At 37.7% G+C, this 12,764-nt stretch overlaps 1 protein-coding gene across 2 annotated transcripts; it reads right to left on the bottom strand.

Moving 5' to 3' along the window:
• Nucleotides 1-1,853: 1,853 nt before the first annotated feature.
• On the bottom strand, nucleotides 1,854-12,444 carry dia (diaphanous related formin 1). 2 transcript variants are annotated; one of them, XM_089258685.1, is made up of 5 exons: nucleotides 12,172-12,444; nucleotides 9,427-9,755; nucleotides 3,906-5,861; nucleotides 3,292-3,822; nucleotides 1,854-3,154 (listed from the first exon to the last, which is right to left on the bottom strand). In XM_089258685.1, exons 2-5 carry the CDS (start codon nucleotides 9,752-9,754, stop codon nucleotides 2,682-2,684), a joined length of 3,288 nt encoding a protein of 1,095 aa, XP_089114811.1. In that variant the 5' UTR covers nucleotide 9,755; nucleotides 12,172-12,444; the 3' UTR covers nucleotides 1,854-2,681. The 2 variants fall into 2 exon arrangements, with proteins under 2 accessions (XP_089114811.1, XP_030241338.1); XM_030385478.2 differs by lacking the exon at nucleotides 12,172-12,444 and adding an exon at nucleotides 9,843-10,084.
• Nucleotides 12,445-12,764: the final 320 nt, after the last annotated feature.

Below are 12,764 nucleotides of genomic sequence, written 5' to 3'. Positions count from 1 at the left end.
ATGCGTACCTGGAAGTCATTAGACGGGGCACAATCTGTTCATTTTTTTTTTTATTATTTTTAGATACCCCTCTCTTTTCTACCTTGTCTTTTGACCATCCATGAGAGTGAGTCACTACTGTAGCTCGTAAATTAGAATATGATCGTAAACAATGCACAACAAAAAAGACTCGAAAAAATCGAACTTTTTAAAATGCAATTATGTTAATAAAACCATAAAGAAAGCGCCATAAAGCAGATCGGGCGAGAATGGATTGATATAGCCAAAGTAACGGCAACAGCACTCGATACACGATATATACATATAATGATATACATACATATATGCGAGGGCTGTAAATACGTTTTTTTTTAAATTTATTGTTATATTATAATAAAAAAGTAAACAATTAATCTTGAAAAATTGTATTTTGTTCCATTTTTTTTTTTTGTACAGCTGTTAACATCTACACAAATTAAAAGCAATTATTCTTTTTCATATATCAAGAATTTACCGTAAAAAATTTTGTTTATATATAAATACATTAAACAAATTGTTTAATAAATGTACATTAATAGAAAAAAATATATAAAAACTTTTAAATGAATGGGATATATGCATAAATCTTTATTTTATTATTTTCCAGACTTCAATAAATTTGATCTCATATTAAAACAAAACAAACGATATCATCCAAAATCACTAACTAAAATTTTTATTTTTTTTTATAAATTCATTTCATTTATTTTTTTTTATTTTATTATTACTTTTTCATTTACTTATTTTAAGCACCTACCGCTTTGTTTCTTTGGCTCTTTGCGAGCTAACACTCCTCAGTCCACCCTCGCAGGTATACAGATATATGTATATTTCTCCATATACATACATATAAGACTATATAATTTGGATACTCAACATTTTGCCGTCGCTTCGCTTGATTGGCTTGTCGTCTGTTTGCCTCTCGTTTCTTCTGTCGCCTTTTTATAGCCATGACTCCGCAGCAAATGAGCCGAAAAAACATGCCTCCTCGCCCCTTGCTTTTGCCGACAAAACAGCGCCCCGCACCGCCACGCCCCATTCCACCAAGCAAGTGCATTTGACGCCTTTGTGTTTACCGCGATAAAATATCTTTGTTAATCAAACAAATTAAACAACGAAATTTTTCGTTTTCAGAAAAGAAAAACCCCACAAAAATGATTATTAGGTAAAAAATATTTTTGGATTTCATAGTCGTAAACAGCGGAATTCCTCTATAAAACTGTACACCAATATAATATATAAGTAATTGTTTTTTAATCTGATTTCCGAAAATTCGTTGATCATGCGATTTTTTTTGTATGAGCTTGGCCAAAAACTTAGAATTAAGACAATAATTGTTGTCTAAAGGATTTGTTAATGGATTTAGCAGGATGAAATCCTAGAGATTTATAAAAATGTAGTACAAATAATTTAAATAGTTAATAATCACAGAGCCTCTATTATAATATATTGCTAATGTCTCGAGAGGCGATGAAAAGAAGAAAGGCAATGCAAAAGATGTCGATGAAGACAAGAGTCAGGACGAGAGGAAACGATAGGCAACGGAAGGAGTCCAGGAAGACAACAATAAAGGGTGAAGTTCAATTTAGCATAGTTCTCGAAAAGAAAAGCAAGAGAAGATATCATATAATAGCAGATAAACAGAGACCAGAGACAAACAAAAACATTCAGCAGAACAAATTTATATTTTCATTAGTTTACGATTTATATATTTTATAACAATTGACCAATTCTTGTCACATTCTCATGACGTGCGCTACAATCTTCGATTCCGTGGCATTACCAAAACGTACCCAAACTGATATTCAATAAAAACACACATACATTCAAGTTGTTTTTAGCATTTTGTGGGAATTTAATTCCTAAATCGTAGAAAATTACATAATTACAAGTTAAAATTTTAGTTTTTCTTCTCTCAAATGTTATTGCTCTATTTCTACTTTAGTATTTAATTTAAATTATATATGAATACATCAATTTTACCACAAAAAAAAATATATTTATATATAAATTAACAAATTGTTATGTGAGAACAACAATATAAAAATGCGAGTCCAATTAAAATGCAACTTAAATTTAAATTAAATACAAAAGGAATCAAATATAATATTAAAATAGTTTCCGTTTTTTTTTTTTTTTTTTTTTTCATTTTGTGCGTCGAAAACGAAGTGCACAACAATTGACATAGAATAACAATAATATATAGTATATATATAAAGGAATCCAAAAAGCCGCAAGCGAAAGTATTTTTTGACTAAATGTGACAAAATGAGAAAGTTAGATAAAAGCGTATCAAAAATATAGATCGGTAGACTAGGCCGATGCCATGTATAGTTGTGTATGTATATAGATAGATATGATTGTTAACAATGTCTACAACTTTGCTGATTTTAAATTAGTTCGTCTCTCACTTTGTTACAGATACAGATATATAGATACAGACATACTGGCTAATATCTAAGCCTTGTCTAAGTACGAGTCTGCATGCTTGTGATCGACTGATGCTTTCTACTACTTTTAGTTGGTCTTTCAATAGCTTCGCTTAGCTACAGTTACAAATACAAAAATATAGATACATTCTGGCTAATGTCTACGCACTTAGTTGTCTATATATATATGTCTATTTATATATGTACATCCAATCGGTTAAATCTCAGTTCAAACTACGCCGACCCCAGAACCTCGTTTAGTATCATCTCTCGCGTCATTAGCTGTCCATTGTTCACCCGTGTCCTCGATCTACTACGACTTAATTGGGCTCTTCTCTCTGCACCTGCGGGCCGCTGGCGACGTGGCTGTCGATTTCGTTGGCCAAAGGCCGAGCCCGTTTGCAGCGCTTCCAACAAACTATCCATAACGCCCTCCTGCGCCTGTGCAGCATCCATATCTACGACTGCCTTCTTTCGCTGCTGTCGTTCCATTTGCTCTCGCTGCGATTGCTCTCGCGCCTCCTGCATGCGTCGCTTCTTCTCCAGTTCCTCGCGTGCGCGCACATTATCGTTGTAGGCCGACTGGAAGGCATCCTTGAACGTCTTAATATCGGCAAAGAACTCCTCCATTGTATACTTGCTCGGATCGAAAGCATAGTATTCGCTGAGGTCCTTGAACAGCTTCTCCATTTGCACCTGCATTTTACCTGTGCATGGGAAAATATTACTTATTAATTATTGTTATAAATTGTGGACATATTGTTCACAGATCACAGCAGAGCAGTTCAATATAGCTCAAAGATTATTCAGAGCATCACTTTAGAGATCCCTTCGTATAGCTCACCTAACACATCCACTTGCTGTCGACATTCGGCTGCGAATTTGCCCATCACTTCAGTGAATTTGTCGTCGTCGCATTGAGGCACTTTATTATTCTGCAGATCTGTTTCCAGATTCTTAACGGCCGCATTCATCTGTCGCATATTCTTTTGTATGGCATCCATGTTCACGCGCGACGCTTTGTTCACATGCGACAGATCGTCATAGAACGTCAGACAATCCGGGAACTTTTTCTCCACTAGCTCGGCCAAGTAGTGCAGTAACGTTTGCTTGTTATCCGTATCCTTGGTGTTCGTTAACTTCGTCAAGTAGGATATCTCAAAGCCGAAGGCTGCCTCATTTTTAGAACCCGAATTCATATAGTTACCCAGCAGTAAGATTAATTCCAATATTTTTGAGAACTTTTTACTGTTGCGTATCTCCTCACAGGCCGCTGTGCCGGCCACAATGTCCGGCTTGATATCCTGCACCAAATCCGCGTAGGTGAGCTTAAAGTTTAGATTGTGAAGGCGTGGCAGTAAGCGCTTGATCTCACCTAAAAGAAACAGAATTAAAGAGTTTAATATATATAGTTTTTAGAGATGTTTTACTGTACTTTAGGCTATTCCTTTTACTCACCTATGGTCGCCGCAAACTGTTCGATGGGCGGCAGTGGTTCGCCTTTCGCTTTGATCTCCTGCAAACGTTTCAACTGCTCGGGCGGAGGCAAATATTGTATAAGATTCTGCAGGATATTGGAGGACAGGATGTCCGTATCACAGCGCAATAGGCAGAGCTTAATTTGTTCATAGGACAGATGCTTCAAGGAGCCACCAAGTAGAATCGCAAGATTTTGTGCAGACTTCGAGTCGAGCACACGCAAGTCGACATTCTTTTTGGTCAACGTTGTTGGTTTGTCCACGGCATCCTTTTGGTTCTCTTTCTTCACCGGTTTTGAGGAGAATTTAATGGCCAGCTCTTGCAGGAAATCATCGGAGGCTAATTTATCCTCCTGACACTTCACCCAGAATGCATTCTCGGACATCTTGGAGGGCACAATGGGTTTCCAGTTGGCACGTTTCATGGGATTCTTAGCCTCCCATTTCTTCTTGGGTTTCAGTCCGTGCGGCAGCACCGGCGCCATGGGCATCATCATCATGGGCGGTGGTGGCGGGCCACCAGGTCGCATCATGCCAGGCATTGGAGGAGGTGGGGGACCACCCATGCCGGGCATTGGCGGAGGTGGCGGTGCACGTGGGCCACCCATGCCAGGCATAGGAGGTGGTGGAGGCGGCCGAGGTCCACCAGCCATGCCGGGCATAGGAGGTGGCGGCGGTGGCATTGCGCCGCCAGCGCCTGGCGGCGGCGGCGGCATCGGTATATTGACTTTGGGCAACTTGTTAGGTGATGGCGCTGCCACACCATTCGCCTCCATTAGCTTGACCTTCTCCTCGAGATGCGCCGCCTTGGCCTCCGCCTCCTGCTTGGCACTTTCCAGTGCCTCGATCTTCTTCTCATACTCCTCGGATCGCTGTGTCTCCGTGGCTTTGGCCCTCTCCACAATATCGTCCAGCAGCACTGAGGTGTCGATATTAAAATTGCGATTCTCAAAGTTCGGATCGCAATAGCCCTTGTGAAAGACAATCTGAGCTATGCACTCCTCGATCAGCTGATAGTAGGCGGGTCGGAAATAGAAATCATCGCGGATGTACAGCAAATGCTGCAATATGGACAGGAAATACGGCTCGGATGTTGTGTCTGTAACCAGATTCTTAAGCACTTCGAAACAATCGGTGGCATCGTCCATGTTGAAGGTGACGTTATCAAAGCGCTGCACAAACTCCTCGAAATCATCGTCGCGCACATCCTTAAAGATCTTATAATGCTGCTGCAGTGTATCATTGTTGCTGCTCTCGACAATTTCCTTCAACTCATCCAGTCGATCGTAGAGGCCCATGCGCATGATCTCACAGCGCAAGTGGAGTCGGAAATTCAAATCTGAGGGCGTATTTGTTAACGTGTTTATAAAGATCAGACTATGTGCGGCCAGCTCTCGCTTGGGATCATGTTTATCGGATGCGAATAGGGCATCCACAATTGGCCTGAATCGCTCGCTGGCCTTGTAGGACGTTGCGGCTATTGTGGTAATGGCTCTCAGTACTTTCTCGTATCCATTCCTTTCGTATACAATGCAAAAGGAGGCCAAGAGCTTCAGGGCTTCGCACATGGTTTGTGGCTTGCGTGGATCCAGTGATTGTGCCAGCAGGAGTACCACACTATGTTGTTCGGGTGAAAGCACCACATTCAAGCCCCAAGTATTATTCATAATCGCTTTTAGACATCTGATAGCCTCAAATTCAATGCGTTCATAGGAGCGATCGGTTTTGGCACGCGCTAAAAGTTTCTCGATCTGCCCTATGCCCGCCTCCCCAAACTCTTTGATCCAGGATATCGTATTGCTAGTGAGCGCCACACGCAATGACTCCACGCATTGATACACCTTATTCTCGCTATGCTCTCCATTCTGCAAATACTCGATATAGTCGATCGGCTTCTCGAAACGGGAATTCGTATTGCGCTCCAGTGAGTTTTTACCTGTTCAAAGGATGTGTAAATTCGAAAGGGGTTTATTCAGGATGTGCTTCACTATTTTAATGAATAATAATTCGAAAAATAAATTATACAATTAATTATAATGTATAAAGTATAATATATATAATTAGATGTTATATATTTGTTGTTGACCAATTATACCGAAAATAATTTAAACTGTAATAGTAATTCAAATACAACTTGGCACGTATTTAGCATTATGTAGCATGTGTCACGTAGTGTTTTCTACTGGGCAAACATTACGACATACATGTGTATGTAGACTATAATTTAAGGCAATTTAGTCAAATTCTCAAAAGCACAATTGCAACATGAAACTTGTTTGATGTGCACACTCTCAGATTTTTAAAAATAATAAAGAAGCCTTCATATGTCCACATGTATGTTATCTTACGTGTCAAGTGAATCAAGTTTTTTCTTCAAAAGCATACTTACATATAAATTGCACAGTTTATAGCTTTTATGCAAACAAATTGAATGTATATAGTTATAATAAGTTAGATTAGCAGATTTCTAACTACAGTTCGAAATGAATATGCAAATACATCTATTCAAGTAACTATAAATTACACATAAATACTAATGCAAATGCTAATTAATACACACTTAACATCCGGTTAAGCCACATTAAAACTACATAGGCTTAAACTACTGTTTTAAAGATAACCAGAAGACAGATTTAATTTAACTGTAAATCAAGCACGCCAAGCAGTCAGTTCGTCTCGCTCCAGTTACTCGCTTTGTTGCTGTTGCTATTGGTGCGCCAAGGCTTCCTTATCTGAAGCTTTTCAATGCGTATGCTGTGTCTGGTGTGACTTTATCAGCGAGAGGAAACGATTCTTAACGGTTACTTTAAGTGTAACCTTGACTATTTTCTTTTTTGTTGTATCACAAACCATTAGCTGAATTCGCAACAAAAAAACAAAGATACATGTACATACATAATAAAATGCATCAACATTCTGCGGCCTTTATGCGCATATATTTATTGAGATAATCATTGAAAAAAGTATAGTATATGTACATATGTATGTATGTATATGTTTAAAATTACGTCAAGAGCTTTAGAAGCAGACGACTGGACGCTGAATTTGTTGATATTTTGTTTTTGCAATTGTTATTGCGCGAGCAGACAAAAATCAAGTGTAAAATGCACACGGCAACTGTTACTGTTAAAAATAGCAACAACAACAATAAGAACTAAGCAAGGCTCTCTCACTCTCTCGCTCTCTGTCCAGCTATCGGCATAACAACTAAACAAATACTGCGCCTCTCTTGCGCAGCGAGCGAGAGGGTGGGAAACATATGCATAGGAGAAGCCCAAAGAGCACTCACAGACAAGTGCGACAAGGCAAACTTCATAGATCATCGATGCCAAAAGCTTTCTTTTTTATACTCTTTACACGTAATGCATATCCATATATACGCACACAGGCAAATACACACTGAATTGTATGCATAAATGTGTGTTTGCCCGTACGTGTTTAAATGACAAAATCAACTGAAAATAAATGCTGTATAAAAGGTGATGATATATCCAAATGATGCTCAATAAACGTGAACGGAGGAGGCGTCAAATACAGCCACAGGTTGGCATATAAGAAATAAACAATAGCGAAAGAAAAAACGAACAACAATAATTGAAACTCAGTGGTTGTTGTTTATCGTTAAAGCATCAGCGACCCGAGTTCAAAATTATTTATACAAAAAATATATACACATACATATATATTATAGGTATGTTTATGCTTTATGTGCACAAAACATGAAATAGAGTTTATGGGTCGAGTGTTTGAAATACTTGCTTAAGAACTTGAAATTATTGTAGAATATTTCTAACTATCAAATGTTTGCATAAATTATGATAACCTTATCACAGACTATGGCCATATACATATATCGCTCAGATAGCACAGTGCTTATCAACTTTAAAGAGCTAAATTATCATAAATTTTATCTTTGCCATCTGTAAAGTCTACTTCTTCAGACTTATGTTGCATAAGTACAAATTGCTAAATATGTACATACATACATATATGGGTATATAAGAAGTGGATTCTGGAATTTTTGAAATATATAATAATATGTTAAATGTTCATAGCAAACTTAACAGACAGTCTAAGTTTTTAAAAATATCTCTCAAGCCACAGCAGTCTAATCCAAATCTAACATTGTATAATATATACATATTAAATTAACACAGAAAACAGCTGCAGCGGAATAGTTAGCGGAAGAAACCAATTCGAGTTGAATCAACAGCCACAATATTTTTCGCGAATTCTTGCTAAACAAAAAGTACAATAAAAATACAAATAATACTTACTGGAAAATTTAACATGTACATCAGAAGATGATATTGATAATTTTAAACAAAAATAAATTAACTTTTCATTTACAATGCAAACTCAACCTGTGTCTAACATGCAATAACGAATGTTTATATTTTAAAACATCTACCCAACACTAGATGGCGCCAAACTGATAGCGAGCTACAGTTTCATGGTGGTTGCCTTACCTAAATACATAGGTGAATTGAATACATTTTGATTAAACAACTTTGTGCCAATTAAATAATATATTTATCTACAGTAAGTGTATTTAATTGTGCGCACAATCTCAACTACAGCCACAATGAGCAGCTGTTAATTAAAATGCTACAATCGAGTGCCGCTTGAGTTAATTAATGAAACTGTTTTGTTGTTACTGTTGTTGTTGTGCTCGTCATTAGATAGGCCAGTGTATTACCTGGCAGGTGTGTGTGTGTAATGTTTGGGCAATTCCAATTTGCATATGCTTCAAGTTAGTTAATTGAAATGTGCAACTGCAACCTTTAAGGGCTCTTAAAAATCAAAATTTTGAAATTTGATTTTGATTATAGCAAGCTTTGCTTTTAGAGCAATACAAAAAGCATTGATTGTAGTGGCCTTAGTGCACTTCAAGTTCAGATAACCTAATCCATATCGTAAATAGAATACACCAATACATGATAACGTTACATTCCAATAAAACTGCGCCGAATGATGAATCATGAGCAAAAATAGCACAGAGGCGCAGTACGAGGTGATAATTGAATAGAAATTCTGCCAACTCAGATACAAAACATGGCAAAAACACATGAAGATTGTACAGTAATTACTCGCAAATGAGAACTTGCGTTAAATCGAAGCAATTAAAACATTAGTTAAGTGTGCAATTATTTACTTTGTTACTTTAAGAATGTTCAACTGTTCTAAGCAATTTAAACGTGCTGCTCATGCTTTCCTCATTAAACAACTGCTCCATCAGTCAATGAGTACTTTACTAGTAACTTTTATCAATAACTAGTCGAACACTTAGATTAATAAAACAGATTAAATGTTTTTTTGTGCTTCAAATTTTTTGCATATGTCACTCAAGTTTACATTCTTAGCGACCCACTTAGCGAACAACCACTGTGTTTGTCTAGCGTTCAATCTACTCATTGTGTGCAGTTGTCAATCTTATCTGCTTGTCTTTGTTGGCGCTGCGTCCCCGTCCCCCTCCCCCTTCCTCATTCCATTCAGCTTACCTTTCATGTGCATGAATATCATCTTTTGGCGCTCTTCCATGTTTTTGTTGAGCAGCGGTTCACGCTTGTCCTTGGGTATATTCATATCTTCGATAATCTCCAGAAATCTGGCATTCACCTCCGCCTCGCTTAGGTCTTGAATGTGCCGCTGCAGTTCATCCACACCAACGAGACCGCCCTCGTTATCCGTAGACAGGGGTCGACCGCCGGCACCATGGGGCAGCGAATGGCTGTTGTAGGTGCCGCTACCTTTTGATTTCGATGGTCGTCCGAACCAGCTCTCCAAGAGGCCGCCGCCCACCGATTTCGATTTTTCATGACGCGACATTCTACAAAAATTTTTAAAATAATAATTAGATTGTTGAAATGAATTAAAAATCAATTAAAACTGAAAAAATTAAAATAAGCAACCGAACCGTAGTTTTTTGAGACGCATTTCGCTGCACGGCTGCAAATTTATTTGTGTGTGCGTGTGCTTGTCTATGTTTATTAGTCTTGGACATGCGCAGGTTTTGCCTTTTATTTTCTTTTTATTCAATTTTTTGTTTTTGCTTTGCTCAGCTGTTCATTGTTTACAAACGGGAGCAGAACAATCTCTCTTTGAACTGCACGCCCCGAGCTGCGACGAGGCACTAACGCGCAACGCATCCCCTTGATTAAATCAGCTGGAAATATAGTCATGATGATGATGATGATGACGACGATAATGATGATGCTGCCGGTACTTTATTTACCGTAATAACAAACAGGCAGTGGAGTATAAGCAGAGCTACAAATGGACTAGTGATGAGCGCGTGCCTCTGCTCATATGAACCAAATCTAATTCTAAGAACTAGGTCCCAGCTCCCTGCACTTGAATCGATTCGGGCTGCAAAGAACGGCTAAATATTTCGTATGTAGCTCTGAGCGACTAACAAATGGCCCTACTCAAGCATGTATCAAATTGATAAGTTTAATCGCAAAATTAATAATGAATCATTTATGAAAACAGATATGTGTACAAATACATACTACATACAAAATGAAACTAAATCGATAATAATTGCCGCAATTGTCGCAAATAATTCACATGGTTTTCATCATCTCTGGCCGTTAATAAGCATGCAAACAATAATGAAGTTGCGGCACGTGGTGCGTGAAAACTGTTGATTACAAACACAAATATGGGTATTGAAATTAAAAAGCTAAACTAAACAAATTGATAAACACATAAACATTAAGTATTATTGAGTGGACTGACGACGACAACAAAAAACATGACGCGATAATTACCAAAATAGGAAACAACTGAAAATATGAAGAGAGCTCATGAGAGAGAGAGAGAGAGAGAGAGAGCAAGCAAGCAAACGATAAAAGTTGCGCGGGGTCATCTCTGTGAGTGTGTGTTTGCGTGAATCACTTGGTGGCCGTCGAATGCAACTTTGTCAGTTAATATTTGAATTTGCGGCTCTATCGATAGATATTGCTTGTTGGTTAGAAGCTTGAATTTTATGAATCATTTGAAAGACTGGTTTCTCAGCTGCCTGATGTCATCACATTCGAACTGTGAATGATCTTAAGCAAATGGGCTCGTCAGCCTGCCGGCTCTGTGTCTGTCTGCCTGCTGTATTGCAAAATAGTTTTAACAGCTACTTCGCAGCAGAGGGCAACACAATTTCTTTTCATGTCGAGTAGGAAATGCTTTCAACAAGATTTCTTTAGCTCAAGAATTTACCGCTGCTGTTGTATTCTGTTGTAATCGCTTCAGTGCCTGAATAGGCCAATGCAGCCGCAATTATAACAATTGTTCGAGTACGTGCATACCCTGTAGAGTTGCAAACATGTATGACTTGACCTAACTGTACATTGTAAAGTATGAATATATGTACATACATATGTATGTACATAAGTACACACAAACACTATATACATACATATGTATGAATATGTACATCATTTTGTATGGAATCTAGTATACTCTTTGTTTCATTCCAATTGCAATTGGCCCAGGGTATAACACCTTTGTTTACATAGAAGCTAATGCACTTCGCTGCTAATGAACATAATGTACGGCAGTTGTAAACAATCGTCCGTATTTCGGCGGGCTTTCAAATTTATTAACAGCTACTACAAATATAACGGCTTTGAAATGCAAGAAACGTGCTCTGGAATGCTTAAATTCCAAGAAGACACGATTATCAAAACAACAACAAAAACAACAAGAGGCGCGACTTAAAGCAAGAATTTATAAATGCGCTCACCTTCGCGTCGTTATGCATGTACGCGTATTTGTGTTTCTGTGTGTTAGTGTATATGTCGCTCTGTTCACTTTTGATTTTTCGGTGGTTTACGTCATAAGACTAAAAAATAATGGCTTGGTTGGCAAAGGCACACCAAAAAAAATAATACATACATATGTACAAGCACACATACATACACAGCAATCAAAGAGAGCAGTCAAACACCCCCCGTTACGTTTGTATTGTCAAAGTGCCCGTTGTTGTTATTGCTGGCCGATTTTTTTGTTTTGTTTGTTTTACATATATGCCGCGACGCTGGTCCAAACAGAGCTGCGCAGCGTACTTTAAGCAGGCAGCCTTACACATACACACGCACACTAGCATATATGTATATACAAATTTACGCACACACGCACAGCGCCAGCTTACTTTGCTTAGCAATTACAAGGCGAGTTATATATATTTTGTTGGAACAACCACGCAAACTCTTTTTACCATATAAATAGCTGACAATAATTTCGCTTACTTTTTGGTTTTATATTTTCTTTTGACTTGGCGTTGATCGCTTGGCTTTCTGTGGTGGCACCACTTGTTGCTGTTGTTGGCGCATTAAACGACACATGAAGCGTTGTAAAATTTGAAGCTCGTCTAATTGCGCACCCCTATCGCAGCTCTTCTGTTCACAAAATTAACACGTAAATAATTTGTTGCACACAAATTCGACACGAAATAAAAATAACACTCAAGAGTCGAGCTAAGCGTTCAGTTTAGTATTCAGTTAAGAATTTTTTCGTTCCGTTCATTTCGTTCAGTTCCAATTCGATTTAAAATTCACGTTGTGTTTGCTATCGGTATCGATATCGATATATATTTGAAATTATGTTATGATCACTACGATATATTAGAATTACATTGTACAATTTGCTATTATAATTACATAAATTGCTCTATAGACGCATATGATAGTGTCACACTTAATTAAAAAGTATTACTTAGTTACGTTAATTTTACTTAATTTAAGTTAATAGGTGTCGTTTAATAAAAATATAATTGTTTTAGGCCTTTATTATATTTATCTCACATGTAAAAAATTATATTCTCTTAAAATATTTAAGTTTT

This window comes from Drosophila navojoa, chromosome 3, assembly GCF_054131105.1.
Source record: "Drosophila navojoa isolate 15081-1374.11 chromosome 3, UAZ_NAV_1.0, whole genome shotgun sequence".
Taxonomy (NCBI): domain Eukaryota; kingdom Metazoa; phylum Arthropoda; class Insecta; order Diptera; family Drosophilidae; genus Drosophila; species Drosophila navojoa.
The sequence above is the reverse complement of the archived record's forward strand: the minus strand, read 5'-3'. Positions and strand labels throughout refer to the sequence as shown.